Consider the following 19,675-nt stretch of genomic DNA (forward strand, 5'->3'; position numbering starts at 1 on the left):
TCCAAGGTGCCCCTGGTGTCCACAGAGACACTTCCTGGCCCTGGTGGGTCCCTGGCAGGTCAGCCTGCTCCCGGGGCCGGGGAGGCCAGCCTGGTGGCTCTGCCTCCCACCCCCACTTCTGGGCAGGAATGGACCAAATGGGCCTTTCCACAGTGTCTGCTTCTGTTTCCTCAGCCCCATCTGAGGGACTGGCCCAGGGCTGCTCAGCCCAGAGGGCCGCGCCGCGTGCCTCCGTGTGTCCCAGGCTGTCTCCTCGGGCCCTGGGTCCCCACGCAGGAGGCCCGACAGCCATTTGCCAGGAGTTAGCGCTCTGCCACCAGGTCTGGGCACCAGGTTGGGAGCCTGGGCAATCCGAAACTCCTTCCGGGGGAGGCAGGGTGCCCCATGCAGGAAGGGAGGCTGGGCGTGCTGTGTGGCACAAGCGGCATGACTGCAGTGTCTCCCTGCTGGGCGGGTCTCACTGTCTCCGAAAACGTGAACTTCCCGCAGCGTCTGGCGGCAGCCACGGAGAAGCTAGTATTAAGTGGAATCAAAGGAACCTTAAACAAAGTGGGAGCGATTTACAATAAATTATGTAAATGCTGCTGGAGCCTCCACCTCTGCCTGGCCTGGTGGTGCCCAGGGTGCCACCTCTGCCGTGGGGTCCCCTGACGCTCAGCTGGGCGGCCCTGCACTGACCCCACAGCTGGGAGGGGTGTCCCTCGGGAGAGGCTGCTCCGTACGTGGCACCCAACAACTTACCCATTTAACCCAAAAGATGACATGGCCAGTGAAGGAACTAGTGGTACCTCCCTCCCCGCTGGGCTCCCTGCGGCCGCCGACTGCTGACCATTGACAACCTGACCTGGGTTGACACCTGATCTTCCCCAGCGAAGAACAGGTGCAAAGTCAGGGCTGCTGCAGTGCGCAGGGCAGCCTGGCCCCCAGGAAGTGCTTCCCAGGCTCAGACGTCACACTCACACCTGCCTCCATCTGCTCCCCTGGATCACCCGTCAGTTCGAGGGTCTCTGCCCTGCTGCATCCAAGCTCCAGTGCTGGCACATGGGGGAGGGAGGGAGCGGGTCAGGGAAGAGGCCCCTGGCAGACCACCCAGTGGGCGGCCTTATCTGGGTCTCAGGGAGGACCAGAGCCCCCCGGAGAGTCACCGGTGGCCAAGGCCAGGTGGACAAGGAGGCTGGCTGAAGATGAGCCCAGGGTCTGTGGGCCAGCAGTTTCGGCCTTTGGGGGCCCCCCCAGGAGGGCCCCCTTGAGCAACTGCCTGCAGGAGGAGGTGGTGGAACTGGGGGGCTGTGCAGGAAACCGGGGTGTGGGGAGATGCGCTGACATCCACCTCAGGCCTCTGGCTTGCCCACGGCCCCTCCAAAGTGCTCGGAACCACCGGCTGACTCACAGCCTGCTTCCTCCCCAGGTCAGCCTCCCTCCGGGGGAGCGTTCTCCTTGGGGGACATTCAGTGGCTCAGGCAGCAGGGGGCCTGCATCCCCGGATTCCAGGCTGAGACACCCCACTTGGAGGAGGTCCTGGAGGCCGCTCTGAATTATTGGGGTGGAGGCTGTGCTCCGTGTGTGACCCCTGCCGGGCTGGCCATGAGGCCCCGGCCCAATGCCATTGCAAGGTGGCCATCCTGGGCCCTCGATGCCTGAGGACCCTGGGGGGCAGACGAGCACCCCAAAGGCCACCAAATCCACTCCCCAGGCCCCCCATCCTGGGGCAGCTCACCTCCCCGCCCCCAGGCCTGGGGGTCATTAAACATGGCCGCGGTCGTGGGAGTTCACCCAGTGCCACACCCTCCCTGCGGACTCCCAGCTCGCCAGGGTGGGGTTCCCACACCACAGGGTCTCCAGATGCATGGGGGTCTCAGGAGATTAGGGTGGGCCACCACCCCAGTCAACATTTAGGACATTCTCATCACCCCAAAGGACACCCACTGAGTTCCCCTCCTTCCCCCCGTGGCAACCTTGGGCCTCCCAGGTGTGGACACCCCGCGTCTGTGGCCTTGTCTGGCCGCTGTCACTCAGCGTCATGGTTTCAAGATTCGTCTGTGTTTCACTCCTCTCTGTGGCCGAGTGGACTCCGCTGTGTGCACGCACCACGTGCAGCTCACCCACGTGTCTGCCAACACTGGGTGGCCTCACCGTTTGTCTGCAGCGGATCCGGCTGCTGTGAACATTCGGGTAAAGTGTCTGGAGTGGATCCTCAGTTCTCTTGGTCACATACCAGGGAGTGGAATTGCTGGTCCCTTGGTAACACTGTCCTTAGCCGTTTGACAGGAGCAGCCAGTTTAATGTCACTTTTCACCTGATGCAGGTTTTATCTTTCAGGGGAGGCAACTTAAGGCTCAGAGAGGTCAAGACATTTGCCCAAAGCCACACTGCCAGTGTGTGGCAGGCCTGGGATCAGAACCCAGGCCCTGTGGTTGCAGAGCCCAAGAAAGGCCTTGTGACAAGGTGGGAGGATGCTGCATTCAGCACCACTAAGGCTTAAGCACTTCATATTGAAACTTTCAAAATGCATTGCTGCTCAGGTAAGATTCCAGGCAATATCTGAGGTCCCCGGAAAAGGGCAGCCCCCTCTGTGAGCTGAGGGCCGGGTGCCCACCACTCAGCCATCACAAGGCCCCTGTCTATGGTGAGGTTACTCCTCCCAATATAACCTGAGCAGCTGTGGTTCCCCAAATCCCTTCAAGGCAAGCACAAGCCCCTGCATGGCATGTCAACACACACTCATTTAGCACCTGCTGTACGCCAGGCACTGAGCAAAAAAGACCCCCCACTCCTGCCCTTGTGGGCCTTGTGTCCAAAGCCCCACGGAGTCATGCAATTGGAGATGAAGGTCAAGAAGCCTGCGTGTTCCACGGTGACCCACCACACTTTCTCCTGCTTCTGGAGTCCAGGGCTTAAAGGCCACCGTCCTCAAGCCCCTTTCCCTCCCACACTGACCCGAGGGAAGCTGAGCTGGCTGTCCTGGGGTGGAGACTGAACCCTCCGAGCCTCCATGGGGTGAGGCCAGCCTGCAGGGTGCTGGCCACACAGACATACACACTCGGGGTGCTCCCACCCTAGTTTAAGACCCCCCCTCAGGAACCTGGCTCGGCTGGAACCGGCCCCTTTCCTCCCTTGCTCCCGCCCTCCCAGCCCTTTATAGACCTACCAAGCTGCCCGAAGAAGGGACCCTAGATAAGATATAACGCATGCAGTTAAATTTGAATTTCAGATACAAACAAATATGTTAAGTATAAATACATCCTAACTATTGCACTGGACCATAAAGAAGGTTGCTGTTGTTCAGTCACTAAGTTGTGCCTGACTCTTTGCCATCCCATGAACTGCTGCACACCAGGGTTCCCTGTCCTTCACTGTCTCCCGGAGTTTCCACAAAGTCACATCCATTGAATCAGCGATGCCATCCAACCATCTCATCCTCTGTTGCCCCCTCCTCCCCCTGCCCTCAATCTTTCCAAGCATCAGGGTCTTTTCCAATGAGTTGGCTCTTCACGTCAGAAGGCTGAGTGCAGAAGAATTGATGCTTTTGAACTGTAATGCTTGAGAAGAATCTTGAGAGTCCCTTGGACTGCAAGAAGGTCAAACCAGTCAGTCCTAAAGGAAATCAGTCCTGAATATTCACTGGAAGGACAGATACTGAAGCTGAAGCTCTACTACTTTAGCCACATGATGTGAACAGCCGACTCATTGTAAAAGACTTTGATGCTGGGAAAGATTGAGGGCAGGAGAAGGGGACGACAGAGATGAGATGGTTGGATGGCATCACCAACTCAACGGACATGAGTTTGAACAAACTCTGTGAGATGGTGAAGGACAAGGAAGCCTGGCATGCTGCAGTCCATGGGGTCGAGAAGAGTCTAACACGACTTAGCGACTGGTATTTCCATGGGATATACTTGCACTAAACATTACTCATGTTTGTCTGAAATTCAAAGTTAACTGGGCAAGCTGTGTTTTTATCTGCTAAATTGGAGGCTTCTGTGAGTAGAGTGAACAGTGCCCATTCTGCGGCCAGAGACCAGAGGGCTGCCAGAGGCCCAGGACACCCGCTCCTCCTGGTCCCTGGTCCAGCACTGCCCTGTGGGGACCCAGAGGTGGAGGAGCCTGGGGGATGTGAGGGTTGGGGGGCCGCAGAGCAACTTGTCTGAGCGGGCTGATTCCACAGGCACAGCTCAAGAAATAAACAGGACACTAAAATGCAAAGGAGACTACTGAGCGTTACACAAACAGCATCTCCTGGACACCTGTGTCGACCGGAGCTGTGAGTGTCAAGGAAAATTTAGAAAAGCCTGGCCTTTAGCTGCCGCCTTGTGCTGGGGTCGGGGGTGGCACTGTCCAGGGGGCAGGCAGCCCCCAAATTGCCCTTGAGCTGGGATGACAGCCCAGGATGCTTGGGCCCGGGCAGGCGGACGGGCCTGTTACTGGAGGCATCCCAGCCGGGCAGGGGTCCAGGCCTGTGCTGGCCCTGCCGCCTGCCCTGAAGGGGCAGGGCTGCTCCTGTAGAGCCTGGCCTTCAGCCCCACGCAGGCTGAGGGAGGCACCTCTGGGTTCAGTTTCTAGGCAGCGGGGCGCTAGGCCCTGCTCCTCGGAGACGGTGGCTCGTCCAGAAGTGTTGGGGGGCTCAGCAGGACCGGGGATGGCTGAGGGGGATCGGCCAACTACAGAAGGCCCAGGACCCCTCCTGTGCGGTGTGAGCCCCCACAGGGGCTGGGGCGATCAGGGCTCCGGTGACCAGCGCCTCACCTCTCCCCACCCTCGCTTGGGTCGCCGCTCTGCCACTCCACGCCCGCCAAGTGTCTCCTGGCCTCCCCACACCCACCTGCTAGGCACCGCAGGCACATCAGACATGACACAGTGGCTGCCCTGGGAGCCCCAGGCCGGCCTGAGCACCGTGAGGTGAGTGCGGTGGGGGAGGTGTCGTGGTCAGGGGGGCCCTGGAGTGTCCAGCACTGGCAAGAGGGCACCGCTAAGCTCGGGCCAAGCGAAGCATCCCAGCAACAGGCCAGGCAGGGCCAGGGCTGGGCCTGGAGGGGCGCTTGGATGGTGGGTCTGTGGTCCAAAGGGACAGTGGGGCAGGACAGGCTGGACAGAGAGCCTGGGACCAGTGGGTGCTTCTGGACGGAAGGGAGTGTGTGGCGGGGAGGGGGGACCTCTGGAAAGGAAGGAGGCCACGTGACAGGCAGGAGAAGGGACCAGTGTGGTATGACGGGCCCTGGGGGCTTCAGCCAGCCTGAAGGTGGACTGGGTGCCCGGACACGGAGCAGAGTGGCCGGTCGGGGTGGTGAGCTCTCAGGCACTCACAGGTCAGACAGAGGTGACCCTGCTGCCCACTGCCCCACACCCAGCCTGCCAAGGTAGAGGGCCCCCAAGGCAGCCTGATGGCCGCAGTCGCAGCCATGTGCCCCCAGGGTGCGAGTCCTCTCCTGGGGGGAGGTCTACCTTCTACCTCCCGCTGGCTAAACCAATAGGAGGTTCATTCCCCCCATCTTTGTCAAGAAAAATCTTCGCCCTTAAAAAAAAAAAAGAAATAACAAAAAGCAGAACTAAATTTTCCAGAGGCCAAGAGGATTAAAAAAAAAATCTGAACACTCTGTACAGTTTAATTAAATACTTTTAATGCCAATTTCCAAATTGTCCTGTGTTTCATCTCTCCAACATTCCTTTCTAGCGATGTGAATATATTACAGCCTCATTGTTTCTAATGCTATTTTCTCATCTCCTATCACTCCACAATCTGTTCTTCATTTCCCGTCTGCGGGGCGAGGCTGCCCCCCGCATTGTGCGGTACCCGCTCTGGCTGGAGAGCTCAGAGTTGGTACCATCAAATGCCACGCACACGGTCAGTGAGTATCATCAGCCCAAGGCTCTCGAGGGTGCTGGAGGGAGCCGGATGTGGTGGGAGGAGGTCTCCTTCCAAGACCTTGAGGTGGACGCTGCCTGTCCAGAGTCTGTGCAGCCTCACCCGTCTATAAATGGGCCACGGGGCTCCTGAAGGCTACAGGCTTTGTGAGCTTAGAGATGCTGTCTTTAAAAAATAATGCCTACTTAAAAAAATCCATGCCCTGTCCCTTCTGCAGACGTCTGAAGGACACAGTGTGCAGATGAGGGTGACAGTCTGTCATATTAGAATTCCCTGCTCCATGGGGCCCCGTGGGAACTCCTGCCCTGCCCTGCCCTTGCCCACACACACACCCCCCCCAACATCACAGCAGGGCCCCTGCACAGGCATGCTAGGCTGTCTCTGGTTCTTCCTGCTCAGCACTCTCTGCCTGCCACAGGGCCTTTGCACAGTCTGCTCTTCCAGCTGGTAAGATCACCCCCCACCCCGCCCCTTCCAGGTGCTTTCTTGTCCTTAGATGTATCTTCTGCCCCTTCCCTGCCCCCCACAGCACTTAACACAGCCTGTAACTGTTCCCTTCCTCTATCCACCAGTTTCTTTGTGGCGGCCTCCCTCCTGGAATGAAGCTCCAACGGACAAGGATAAGGCCACTGCCTCCCTGGCTCCACACTGTGGGCCTCCCACTGACTTTTATCCAGCAAATCACTCCCAGTTCCCCAGCCAGAGCCAATCTTCAGCTTCACCTTCACCTTCGATGATCCAGCCAGTGTGAAAAGATCGGGAGGTCCAGGTGACCCCTGCCCAGGATGCAGCTGAGGCTTTCCGGTCTGACCCACCCTTGCAAGCTCCCCTCAGGGCTCTCCCAGGCCCTCTCCTAGGTGACTGGGGGCACTAATTGCTTTTTGAGGACCTTAATTACTGGTCATGGCCCTCTATCGCTAAGTAGCAGCATTAAAATAGAGTAAATGTTTTCATTTTCTTGAAAAGTTCACATATACAAGAGGAAGTGCTGCTGAGCAGCTACGGGCCGCGCTGGACACCCCCTGGGCCTTGCCTGGGAACTGCCATGGTCCTGCCTGCTGGCGTCTTCCTTCCCCTAAGGCCCAGCGGTGGAGCAAGGCGCAGGGCCTCCAGGGCTCTCCCTACCCCCAGCAAGGCCACCCCATTCTGGTTGCATTCTCTGCAGTGCCATCGGGCAGCGCAGGTGGGGAAGCCCCGGTTGACAGTGACCTTGCCAGGGCCGCTCCAGGTCTGGGGGTCCCCACGTGGGTCTTCTCACCCACTCGAGCAACTGCTGAGGCCCGAAGCCCCTGGAGCCGGCCCGTGTGGCCAGCTACCCCGCTCTTCGTCTGGCGCTGAGTGGGCTTGGAAGAAGGGAGGTCGCACCCGGAGCCACCGGACTGGTGGTCGCGGAAAAGTGAAAAGCTTGTGGTTTTCAGTGGCCAAGGGGTCTGAGTGGGACCCCGGAGCACAGGGGGCGGTGTGTCTCAGTGTGAGACTGGGGGGGCTGCGGGAGGGCCTGGGCGCTTCCCCGAGGTCCCATGCGGCTCGCTCGGTCCAGGAGGAGGCTGAGCGAGGGACAAGTTCGCAGAAGCTGCCGTAGGTGCGCTTGTGCGCGCTCATGTGTGTGTGTGTGTGTTGGGGGGGTGCGGATGCACGCGCATCCAGAATCCCACCCACGGATACAGCAGCGCATCACACGCGCGGTCACACCCAGGACACACATGCGGAGGGGGAGGGGCTCGCCCGCCGCGGTCCCTGCCGCCGCGCACCGCCCACGCCCGCAGCCCCGCCCCCTCGCCGACCCCCGCCCGCGGCGCCGAGGGGCTAGGTGCGCGCCCCGGCGGGGAGGGGAGGGCCCGCCTCCGCGGCTCCAGCCGCCCCCGCAGTTGGGGGCGGGGAAGACGCCGGCGCCGCCGCCCCGCCCCCGCCCGGCCTCCCCGCGAGCGCCCCCTGGCGCCCCGCGCCCCGAGCGGGAGGGTGGGGGCCCGATGGGGGGCGCGGGCGGGCCCTGCTACGCCTTCCCGGCGGGGGCGGGGCGCCTTCCGCGACGGGGGAGGGGCGGCGCGCGCGCCCCGGGGCGGGAGAGGCCCCCCCGCGCCCCCGGCCCGGCCCCGCCCCCGCCGCCGCGCCCCGCCCCCGCCCCGCCCGCCGCTCACTCCGAAGTTTCCTGCGCGGAGCGCGGACGGGATCCGCGATCGCTCGCCGCCTCGCCGCCCCGCCGCCCGGTCCGCGCCCCCCGCGCCCGGCGCCCCGCGCCCGGCCGCCTCGCGGAGCCCTCTGCGCCCGGCCGCCGCCGCCGTCGCTGCCGGGCCAGCCGGAGCGGGAGCCGGAGCGGGAGCCGGTGGGCCGGGGGCGCGGGCTGGGGGCGCGGGCCGGGGGCGGCGGGGCTCCAGCAGGGGCCGATCGCCGCGCCAGGTCCGCTGTGACCGCACCGCCCGGGCGATGCCCGCGGGGACGCCGCCGGCAGCCGGAGCGAGGTGAGACGCGGTGAGGACGCGCGCCCCGCTGCGCGCCGGGACCCTCTTCAACTTGAGGCGACCGGCAGGGGAGCCCCTCGGGCGCCGGCCCCCGCCCCGGCGGTGGGGGAGGGGCCGCCCAGCCGTCGCCGGCGGGAGGGGGCGGGGGGCGCATTTGTCTCTAATGAGAAAAGACAAAGACATCCCGGCGGCCGTGGCTGTTTCCGCGGATCCCGCTCCGCCCGAGGGGGGCGAGGGTGTCGTTCCCGGGACCTGGTCACCGCCTGTCCCCCGCAGGTGCTGCCAGCCGCTACAATGACCGAGGGCGTGCAGGCGGTCGACGAGGTCCGCGTGCCCCTGGGCGCGCCAGCCCCGGGCCCGGCGGCGGCGGCGGCGGCGGCGGCGGCGGCGTCCCCGGCGAGCCCTGGGGCCCCGGGGCCAGAGGCGGAGCGGGGGTCGGGGCCCAGTGCGTCGCCCCCCGAGAGTCCGGCGGCCGAGCGCGGCGCGGAGCTGGGCGCCGACGAGGAGCAGCCCGTCCCGTACCCGGCGCTGGCGGCCACCGTCTTCTTCTGTCTCGGGCAGACCACGCGGCCGCGCAGCTGGTGTCTCCGGCTGGTCTGTAACCCATATCCTTCCAGGGTCTCCGGGGGTGCGGGGATCCTGGGCATGGGGGTCCGGGGCGCGGGACGCCCTCCCGCGTGTGCCTCCCACGCCCGAGCTCTTTGGCCCCGGCGCCGTCTGGGTGCGCGGGGGACGCAGTACAGGGGCGCGAGGGGAGCGCTCTTCCGAGAGAGGCGGCCGCAGGCTGCGCTTTGTGGGGCAGCGGCCGCGGCTTTCTTGATCCGAACGGGGTGTCCCCGCTCCAGAGCCAGCTCCAGACGAGAGAGGGTGGAGGAGAAGCGGCGAGGCCACCGCGGGCTTGGTGGAGAGGGGTCGGCTAGGAGGGGAAGTGGGTACTGCCTGCGCCCCTCTAGGTGCCTGTCAGGACGGGAATTCCTCCCTCCGGGTTTACAGGACCTCTGGCCTGAGGCAGGATCTTCACTGCAGTGGGGGGTGCGGGGGGCCGGCGGGACCTCAACAAGGAATCAAAGTTTTCTCCCTGTCCCTTGCGCTTGAGAGAGTCTGGGAGACCCTGGGGGCCGGGCAGCCGTGCGTGCTCGCTGGTCCTTTTCCGTGGGGAGAGGCGGTGACGTCGGTTGTGAACTCGCCTTTCCAGGCTGAACTCGGTGTTGGGGCCGATTTAAGTCATGCGCAGCTGGGGGTGGGGGGCAGGGAGGCAGCTGGCACGCGCCCCGCACCCTGGTGTCCCTTCTCTCGGTCCTTCCCTGACCCCAGAGGAAGGGGCCTCTCTTTTTGCTCTTGGTGAGAGTGACACAGACTTTCAGAGAAGGTTCTAGAGCAGAGCTGGGTCAGACAGGGGGCATTTCTGGGACACAGGTAGCAGAGCAGGGGACCCCCAGCAGGTGGTCTTTGGGGACTGGCAGCGGGCCCTGGCTCGCTGTGTCCCGGCCGGTTCTCCCGCGGATCCCTGGCTGCCAGGTGGCTGGGCTGTGGGCACCAGGCGTTCCCTCCCCTTGCCTTTGGAGGGACTGGGTGAGAAGAGGAGGCTGGTTGGGGGGAGACCTTGCACGTGAACTTTCCCTGTCCACGTGAAGGAGACAGGCCGCATGAGCGATGCGTGTATATATTTTTCCTACCTTGTGTGTCTAACTGTACAAACATCACATAGGAAAGAGGAATGTGTAGCAGGAAAGTAACAAACCCTGTCTTTTTTTCTTTCCTGAAATCCAAACGTGGGCTGAGTCAGAGTAGCCAACCCCCACCCACTGCCCCCAATGCTGATTGTGCAAGGGGTCGTCCGTCGTGACCTGGGTGGAGGGCCATGGCTGCGTGTGGCCCGAGCATGGCAGCAGGCTCCCCTGCCTGCCTTTGTCCCACAGCTCCTGGGTGGGCCTGGGCCCCCCGTTAGCCCCCAGCAGCTGCCAGGCTGAGCTTGCAGGGGGGCTGTAGGCTGGTCTTCCCTCCGAAACCCTGGGCATCCCCAGGCCACCTGGTTTGGGTGGGAAGGTGGGCCGGCTGGGTGGGGTGCTCGGGGATACGGTGGGCGCCCTGAGGCCCTGGGACGGGAGGTGCCCCCCCCCCCCCCCGTCCTTCATCTGCAGGAGCACGTGGGGGCCAGGCAGGGAAGGGTGGGAGCAGGGCCTGCACTTTCTCTCCCCTGACAGCCCCCGCGTCTGGCCGCCCTGTCCCTGTCCCGCCTGACCCTGTGTTCTGGATGTTCCAGGCGGGCTGCGTCCTTCGGGACGTCTGACAAGGTTGTTTGTGTTCCTCAGTGCAGGGGAGGGGGGTGCCCCACGTGGGTGGAGGGGCACCCAGGGGGTGGGGGGTGGGGCTGGCAGGGCCACCTGCCCGTGTGTCTGTCCCTGGCAGGGCTCCTGGAGACTCCAGGAGCAGGAGGGTGTCGAGAGGAGAGGAGGAGCCCCCCGCCGGGTCAGGGGCGGGGAATCGGGGAGCACCCTTCCTACTGGCAGGGTGTGGGGGAGCTCGGGTCCTGGTATCGTCTTTCCCGGCTTGGCCATGGAAAGACTGCCTGTGTCAAGTGGCTTGTCAGCCCCCCAGTGAGTAGGGACGGCTGTGACCTCCAGCAGGTGCCAGGCCCTGGGGCAGGGGTGCCTCGGCTGCAGGGAGAACCTAAGATAAGACAGTGTGCCCTGACCGGGGGCGCCCGGTCCCCTCGGGGAAGCCCGTGGGCCTCAGCAAGCCTTTTCCGAGTGTTTCAGGTTCCTTGTGAGAGGCTGGGGTTCGGTGGGTGGCCTGCGGTCTGCCAGAGCCCACATGGTGTCCGTCCTGCGGCCAGAGGACACCCCTCGGCCTCGGTCCCTGCCCTGTAGGTGGGTGTCGTGCCGGCAGCGCCCAGCGTCCTTCCCTGGACCCTCTCCTGCTGCAGAGGGTAAACTTGGAGAGGGAGATGGGGTGACCGGGTCTGCTCTGGGAACCCACATGCCGTGAAGCCACTCCACACTCCCCAGAGGCGGGCAGAACCCCAGCCGGTCCGCGGAGCCCAGCCCCGCGCGGGGACGAGACTGGCAGTGGGAATACAGGCAGGGGCCTTCCTCAAGCCCGGACTTTGGGGAACCCCCGCCTGACGTGGACGGCCCCCCACACAGACGAGCACGCGTGTCCTGTCTTTGCCATGAAGGATGTCGGGTCCACAGCAGAGGAGCTCCCAAGGGCGGCCGGCGTCCTTATTGATTTACTTTGCTTTTTGAAAATATAATGGTGCTGGAACTTTTGGGTCGAGTGCTGTGTCTCCTACACAGGTTTATTTATAGCGGAAGGTGGGTGGGATCTGTGTTGCAGCCCGCGCCGCGGGGCTGTGTTCCGCCCGGGCTCCCCCGGGGTTCCTGACTCGCGCTGCCTGTGATGAGACTGCCACATCCCAGCACCCAAGCTGGGCGGGGCCTCCCAGGGGTGCTCGCCGGCAGGGAAGGGGGCCCTGCCGCCACCTCTCCGGGAGCCGTGGAGGCCAGCTGTGGCCCCGTCTGGGCGCCGAGGCGCTGGGGGTTGGCCGCGGGGGCACCTGGGGGCTTGGGGGTGGTGGTCGTGCCCAGGAGGTGTGTCCCAGGGGCCCGGCAGCAGACACCCAGGCGCAGGGCTCAGAGGAGACAGAGGACGTGGCAAGGTCACAGGGCCGCCCGAGGACGGCGCTGGGTGAGCCCGGCCTGGCTCCCGTGTCCGCGGGTTTGGCAGGGCCCTGCCCAGCAAGGAGGTGAGGCCCAGCGTCCAGGTCCTTGAAGGTGTCTTGTGGACACCGCGGTCGCAGGCTGTCCTGCCGCTCCCCTGTGCTCGCTGCCAGCGCCTTGGCTCCCAGCGGGCGCCCCAGTGAGGACATGTGGAGCCTGGGGGTGCAAGGGGACAGGCCCCCATCTGCCCCCACCGCCCCCCCTGGCCCCACAGACTGGCCGTGAGTGGACGGTCCGTGTCCTCCCCTTCCTAAGCCTGCGACCGCTGAGCACTTTATGAAGCCCAGGCCGAGGGGGCATTCCATCTTACGAGCACCCCCACCCCAGCGCCTGGTCCTGGGCCCTCGTCCCGATGCTGCCCTGGACCTGGAGCTCCCAGACTGGGGGCCTGCTGCCCCTCGGCCGGCGGGACCCGGGCTGACAGGGCCACCCCCACTTCCTCTGACTTGGAAGGAGCTGCTGGGTGTGTGTCCGTGTCTCTGGCCTGCCCAGCCCCCCGCCCCCGGCTCTGAGGGCACGTGTCCTGGGGTGGGGAGGGGAGTGGAAATAAAGACCCCGGCAGCAGAGATAGGGCTTCATGGTACGGGGGAAGCCCTGGTCAAGGACATTACCCTGAGAGCCAGTGGAGGGGGGCACAGTGGAGAGGTGATCTCAGAGAACCTGCAGGAGGTTGGGAGGGGGAGCCCTGTCCCTGGGGTGCCTGCTCCTGGGGTCTTTGGACACAGGCCTGAGCTCCCGTGGGACCCTGAGTTTAGAGCCGAGCTGTGACACGTTCGTCTCTTGGCTGGTGTGTTGAGGAGGGCTTCCTGGAGGAGGTGAGGCTGGGCTGGACTCTTTGGGTGAGTGCAAGGTCCAGGAAGGCATGGGGTGTAGAAGGGGAAATTGGGGTGAGTTGAGGTATGTCTGCCTGGGAGGGCCCTGGCTGTGTCTGAGTCACTCACTGCCATGAGACTGCCCGGGAAGGGTCCTGGCTCACCCCCAGCCCGCAGGGGCCTAGACTTCTAGACTCGCCCCGTTCCCTGCCCGGGCTCCTGCGGGGCCCTGATGCAGGCAGACAGTTCGTGTCCCTTCAGCTCCTGGCGGCCTGATTAGTCGGCAGACGCCAGGAGCACTGATGAAGTGCCTGTGTGGGGCACGCTGACACACGGTGACGTGAGCACTGCCCCCGCCCCCACACCTGCTTCCCTGCTGGGCCCAGGGGTGCTGTGTGCTGGGGGCTGGGCGGCCTCACTGTGCAGACCCTCCTGGGCCCTGTCCTGGGCTCCGGGTCCTCCCAGCAGGCCACTTCCACTGCGTGTCGGCCTCTAGCCTGACTGCTGCGGGTCCTGGGGCCGGGTGGGTCGGGTGGAGGCTGCTGGGGGCTGGGAGTCAGGGAGCCCCCTGCTCACGGGGACCTTGGGGGGAGGAGAGGGGAGGGTGGACGGGGAGCAGGGCTGGCCCAGGCAGCAGAGTGACACGTGCAAAGGCCCCGAGGTGGACGGCACATGGCCCTCGGCAGGAGGGGTGGCGGATGTGCTGAGGTGGGGCGAGGGGGCAGGGCGACCAGAGAGGCCTGTGAGTGTGGCAGACGGGTGACCAGCTGGCCTGGGGCCTCGGGCCGGGCCTGCCGCCTGCCGGGCTGGGTCTCGTTCTCCGGGAGGGGCCGTGTTGGGACCACTCTGGGGAGAAGTGGAGGACAGGGTAGGTGGAGGGTGGCGCAGGGTCCGAGGGGAGGCCGTGGGCGCCCCGTGGTGACCACCCAAATTCTATTCTGCTGCGAGAGGCTGTGGGTGCCCTCCCTGGCACGGTGCAGTGCTCAGAGGTGGTCTGGGTACCCCCCTCGCCCTCCCGGAGCTGGCGAGACGCCCGGCTCCAGGGTCAGGATGGGAAGGAATGCGGGGGATGGGCCGGCCTGTCAAACATCATCGGGCTGAGTCCGTGCAGCCTGTGTGCGGCTCGGAGTCCAGACCTTGGCCCTGCCGTCAAGGTCGGGCGGGAACGCATTACCTCCTTTCACGGGCGTGTGCCTGCCCGCCTGGGCAGGGGTGGCCGCCCTGCCAGTCGGCCGAGTGGGCCAGTTTCCCTTTCTCTCCTCCTCGCAAGGGGTACAGAGGACCAGTTGCTTCCTCCTCCCCCCAGCGGTTCGCTTTGACAGAAGCGGGAACACCTCTGAGTCACGTGGGCCTCGGCTGAGTTTCCAGGCGGGCGCCCATCCTGGCAGCCACAGTGGTGATTTAGGGCCCGGCTCCCTGGCGGGTCTGGGAGGCGAGCGGCCCAGCCCTGGCGAGCTGGCAGCGAGTTCGGGCAGCGTCCCCAGAGCCTGCGTGCCACGCCCGCCTCAGATGACAGATGGGGCCGCGTGCCTCTGCTGTCTTCACGGAGTGAGTAGCGGCTTGTCGTTTTGTCAGGAGGGGCCCCGCCAAACACACACGCGCACACGCACACGTGCACACACGCCTGCAGGGAGGCGAGGCTGTGCTGCCCTGCGTAGCCTCGCAGGCGCGAGGGCCCCGGTGTTCCCGGCCCCGGGGCGTGGGCTCCTCTGGTGCCGGGCGGACGGGGTGTCGCCAGCGCTGGCCGAGCCCGGAGCTCCAATCAGTGGGGACAGCTGATGGATGTGCTCAATTAGAGCATACCAGTAGGGACGCTGCCACCTCTGTGTCCCCGGGACCGGAGCGGGCAGGGAGCGGCATGGTGGGAGCCGCCCGCCTCTGTGGCCCCCAGTGGCTCCCGGATATGAGGGGGCTTCAGGGGTCCCAGGAACACCCCCTTTCCTGAACACGATGCCAACAAGGACCAGGGCCGTGTCCCGGGCAGCCCCATGTCAGCCTCACCCTTGGCCAGGGTTGGAGGCAGATTTGGGAGAGGGCTGGGCCCACCCCGCAGGGGCTGCGACCGGCCCACCTGTCCCGCTAGGTCTGGGACAGTCCAGGTGGCCCAGCCCTCTCTGGCGTCAGCTCTCCCTCCCACGTGGAGCCGCCTAAACTGCTCGGGCACGGAGGGAGCCGATGTTAATGAGAGGCTCGCATTCTGGGCAGGGCCGGGGGGTGAGGGGGGCGGGGGGTGGTGCTCGGGGTGGCCAGCAGGCAGGCAGCACAGGGAGGCGGCCAGCAGCCCCCCTCCCCCCGCCGGCTTGGGGCTGGGGGACAGGCCAGTCCTCTGGGTGGGCACAGCCCCTGTCCGCTGCCTGGACTGGGCAGAGCCCGACCTGATGCCGGTGCCAAGAGCCTGGCAGGCGGTGGCCGGCCTGCTTGTTCATGCTGGCCCCTCCCCGCCGCCCCCAGGTGGGGTCAGGGCACCGGAGCAGCGGGGACAGCACCCCTTTTCTGGGCTGCAGGGGCCTCTCTGCTGCCCGCCTGCTCACTGGCACCTGGCGGGGGCCCTGGCCGGGGTGGTTGTGTTTCGGGCTGTTGTTCTCCTGAGGATGGTCGTGGGGGCACCCTGACACCTCTTTGGGGGCCAGGGCCCCTGACATCCCCGCGGCTAGGCGGGGGCCTCTGGGGGCCCCTCCGTCAGCCTGGGTGCTGGCCCCTCACGCGCCTCGGTATCTCCCTCACGGCCCCTCTTCCTTCTCCGTCGCCAACAGAGTGGTGTTTGTGGGGCATCCCAGTGCGGGGGGTGAAGGTCTCGTCCAGCTCAGAGCAGCTGCTGAGAGGGCTGAGCTGTGGAGGCTTCGGAGGTATGATCGGAGGTGCAGCCACCTCCCCGCTCTGAGCGTGCCTGGGTCTCCCCACCCCAGCCTACAGGGAGGGTGGGCAGCATCAGGCGTTAAGCGGGCAGGGGCTGGGAGATGTCCCGGGAGGCGGTGGGACCTCTCAGGGGGCCCAGTCTGTGTCAGTGAAGGCCGATGCAGCGAGGAGGGTGGGCTCGGGCCTGGGGGACCGGCCTGCCTCCTGGACCTGGCCGTGCTGCGCTGAGGGGCAGGAGTGTGCCGGCGGGGGCCCCAGTCCCGCCTGCCCGGGGAGGTCGGGTAGTCGGAGCCCATCTGCTGGGCTGGCCTGACCGCCGGCCGCTCCCCGGGAGCACGCCTGAGGAGCCGAGCCGGCGGGCCCGGGCTCACGGCGGGGCCTTCTCGGCCCCCCTGGCCAGGGAAGGCCTCTTGGGCAGGGCCCGTGGGGCCTCCCCGCAGGTTTCAGCTGCCAGGCCCAGGCCGCCCACTTGGCGCCACCAGACTGACCTTTGAGCCGCCTGTGGGCACCCCGGGGGGTCTGGGGCCAGCCTGGCTCAGCCTGGAGCTCAGTGCTTCCTGTGACTGCGCAGGTGTCTACCTGTTGGCGGGATGGGACACACGTGTCCCCCAAGCCCACGTGGAGCTGTGTGCATGTTCCAGGCTCTGCCCTCTGTGCTGGCTGCGGGCTGGGGAGGGCAGGCCCTTGAGGGCTTCAGGGAGCCTGCGACGGGGGTGGAGAAAAGCAGATGGGAGGGCAGCAGCACTGGGGGCCCTCGCCCTAAGCTGGGAGCGTCGCCACAGCCCCAGGCAGAGCAACCAGGCCAGTGGGGGCGCCGGGGCGGTCGGAGCGGGCAGGCTGGGCGTCAGTGTGGCTGTGGGTGTGCCCATCGTCCGCACAGACTGACGCGGGTAGGCTGGTGCGCTGGCTGGAGTGTGCCTCTGAATTCATGTCCACTTGAACCTCAGAAAGTGATCTCGTGGGGAAGTGGGGTCTTTGCAGACGTGGTCGTGTTCGGATGAGGTCAGATTGGGCTGGGGGGCCCTGGACTCGCTGATAGGTGTCCTCTAAGAGGAGGGGACGCAGATGCCGGGAGAGACCGCGTGAGGCTGGAAGCAGTTGCTGTGTGAGGCGGCCACACGCCCAGGATCACAGTTCCTTCAGCCTCCAGAGTCCGGGAGGGGCCTGGATGGGTCCCCACGTGGCCTGCTGACCCCCTGTCGCAGACTCCCGGCCGCTGGGCTGTGAGAATTCCTGCAGTGTGAGCCCTGTGCTGCGGTGCCTTGTTTGGGGGGTCCTCCCCAGCTCACGCACCTGGGCTTGCCCCTGGAGGCAGAAGCAGGTGGTGGGGACGGGCTGGTGGGAGGTGGCCCTTGCCAGGTGCATTGCAGCATCCACCCCAGGCCAGCCTCTGCTCACCACGAGGAGCTTGGCCACGCGGGCAAAACCAGCCGTGAAGTCAGTCATTTGGAGGCCTCGTCACCAGGGAGACCTGGTCAGACCTCAAACGATTGCGTCTCTGGGGTTCCTGGGAGGTCGCCCACCTGGGGCGGGGGGTGTTCCTGGGGAGGTGTCTGTCCAGGATGTTAGGCCGTTAGCTGCCTTTCCACCAGATGGAGCCTGCACAGACCCTGTGGGCGTCTGGGACCCTCGCTCAGCGAGTGACCTGTGCTGTGGGGCTCACCGCTCCCCCGGGCGGCTGGAGTGCAGTGGCCATGGCAGGAGCCCCGGTGTCCAGCCTCGCCTGGCTCCATCCCGAGACTCTGGCCGCCGCAGGCACCCTGCGGAACGCAGCGTGGATGACCGGCTCCCAGCTGGGGACCCGCTCCAGCCACAGGGGCTCCAGGGGGGTCTGGCTGGCTGCTGTCACGCTCTCTCCTGCCAGGCGCTGCCCCAGGAAGCCGGGAAAGAGGCGGCCTCGGTCCTGGAGCTGGACTCCCCTGACGCGCCCCACCCGGAGCCCAGCCCTGGGGTTCCTCAGCCCGGGCGGGGGCCCTGCCCCAGGCCTGGCTCTCCTGGTCCCCAAGGCCCCGGCGCGGGCGGGCTGGGCTCCCTCGAGGCTGTGAGGCTCCTTCCCAGTGGGCGGGGGCTCAGGGGCTGTGCTTGGCTGGGGGAGCGGGCGAGGGCAGGAGGCAGAGGACACACAGACAGATGAGACCCAGGCCTCACTGAGGCTGAGGACGACCACGGCTGGTGGGCAGCGTTCGGGGTGGACCTGCGGGGTGGTCTACAGGACTGGGGTGTGAAGGCCTGCACAGCGTGAGTGTTCTGGGGCTGCTGGGGGCAGCTGAGGCTGGGTGGGGGGCCCCTGGGTGCCCGTCTGAAGGTCAGGCTCCTGGCGTGGAGGCGAGGAGACAGGTGTGGGGACGTCTGACAGGAGCCGCAGGGCCGGGGGGCCTCGGTGCTCCCCTTAGAAGGGGCGGCCTGGAGGGCCCACTGAGCACTGGCCTGCGTCCACTGATTTTTGAAGCTGCTGTTGCCGCACGTGCCTCAGGGGTGCGTGAGCCCATGGGACGGTGCAGGGGGGTGACTGGGAGGTGCAGGGGGTGACCCTCTCCCGGCCAGGTGGGGGCACCAGCTCACCCCGCGCGTCCCTTTGTCTTTCAAGCAGTCGCCTGGCCGGCCGCAGTCTGATGAGTCAGCCTGCATTAGCGCCTCATCGAGATGGATGAGGACGCGTCCCGAGTCCTGCTGGCAGGGCAGCCACCCAGCTCTGGCCCCGGGATGGGACTGGGCCTGCTGGGCCCCCGTGACTCCGGATGGCCACTGTGTTTGGCCGACACATGCTGTGCCTCGGGTGTGGCGGGCCAGGCGCTCCGGCAGCTTGGATTCCATGGACACATGGGCTTGGTCATGTGGTTCAGTGGGCTGCAGGACGCGAAGGATGCCCCACACGGGGTGCAGACGCTGGGAGAGGCGGGGTGAGCCCCCAGCAGGGGCAGGAGGCCACGGGCGGACTGTCTGGGGTGCATTGGAGGCGGAAGGAGATTGGCTAAGCGTGGAGCCTTGGGGTCCCTAGGAAGGATCTCAGCAGCCCCTCAGCGCCCCAAGGAGCGGTCTAGGAGCCGGGGGCAGCATCGGGATCGCCGGCCGGCGGGGCCTGGGGCGGGGGGCTCAGGCAGCGTGTCCCTGGTGCGGGTCTGCGTGGCAGACGCTTGGCTTCCTGGAACTCCTCGGTGCTGTTCCAGAGCCACTGAAATCTGGGTCGAGGGGACAGGAGGGAGAGGTGGGGAGAACTGGCTTGGGGCCCGCGGGGAAGGACACCCTGCGGCCACCTCTTGGCCACCCCGCAGACACCACTGGGCCACATGTCCTGCGTCCACTTGGCCCGTTCATAGATTCAAACCCAGCGACCCGACTGAGCGGCAGGGCCTCTGCGTTCGTGTTTTCTCACTCGGGTGTCACCAGGACATGGGCGGGCGGAGGGCAGGCCGCTCAGCATGCTGGGTCCTTCCCGGGGTGTTCCTCGGCCTGGAAGGCCGTGCTGGGCTCTGGGTCGTGTTGCTACATGTCCCTGTGGTTCAGGCACCTGCTCACCTCTGACCTCAGGGCGGAGGAACAGTGGTAACCAGGCTCACCGTTTGCCCCAGGGAGACCCTCACTGTGGCTCAGGCCTGGGGCACTTCTCACCCGAGTCCTGTCGGCCGATGAGGAAACAGCGGGTCAGAGTGGGTGCCTGCACGTCCCGGGAGTTCGGAGCTCAGGCACACCCAGACGCCCGCTTTCTCTCAGCATCGTCGAGACGTCAGGCCACGCGCTGTGCTAGTCACACACTCTGTTCTCTGCTCTGGTCACAGTTGTGCAGCAGTTCTGAGGCTTTGTTGCAGAAGGAGACCCTGTCCCCATCAGCAGTCACCACCTGCGGCCCTGGGCCCCCCCACCCTGCCCCCGGCCTGCATTCTGTCTCCGGATGTGCCTCCTCTGGGCATTTCATAGGAGCAGAACCGCGAGAAGTGACCGTGTGTCTGGTGTCTCTCTGAACGCGTG

At 65.7% G+C, this 19,675-nt stretch overlaps 2 protein-coding genes across 2 annotated transcripts in view; one reads left to right on the forward strand and one right to left on the reverse strand.

The window, feature by feature from the left end:
• Window positions 1-4,296: 4,296 nt before the first annotated feature.
• Window positions 4,297-8,473, reverse strand: LOC133063938 (basic salivary proline-rich protein 2-like). The gene is made up of 2 exons (XM_061153872.1): window positions 7,999-8,473; window positions 4,297-4,640 (listed from the first exon to the last, which is right to left on the reverse strand). The coding sequence occupies exons 1-2, from the start codon at window positions 8,471-8,473 to the stop codon at window positions 4,297-4,299; spliced, it is 819 nt and encodes a 272-aa protein (XP_061009855.1).
• A 140-nt stretch (window positions 8,474-8,613) lies between these two features.
• CACNA1H (calcium voltage-gated channel subunit alpha1 H) overlaps window positions 8,614-19,675 on the forward strand; it is a 56,955-nt gene continuing 45,893 nt past the window's right edge. Inside the window, exon 1 of the mRNA XM_061153873.1 lies at window positions 8,614-8,923. Within this exon, the coding sequence (XP_061009856.1) occupies window positions 8,614-8,923 (310 nt within the window). The remainder of the gene's footprint in view (window positions 8,924-19,675) is intronic.

Source organism: Dama dama, chromosome 10, assembly GCF_033118175.1.
Source record: "Dama dama isolate Ldn47 chromosome 10, ASM3311817v1, whole genome shotgun sequence".
In the NCBI taxonomy this organism is placed as follows: Eukaryota; Metazoa; Chordata; class Mammalia; order Artiodactyla; family Cervidae; genus Dama; species Dama dama.

Coding starts and splice junctions, on each gene's coding strand:
- LOC133063938 (XM_061153872.1), bottom strand. CDS start 8,473: ATGCGCCCCCCGCCCCCTCCCGCCGGCGACGGCTGGGCGGCCCCTCCC. Junction 4,641..7,998: donor TCCGCGCAGGAAACTTCGGA/GTGAGCGGCGGG, acceptor GATCCCCCTCAG/CCATCCCCGGTCCTGCTGAG.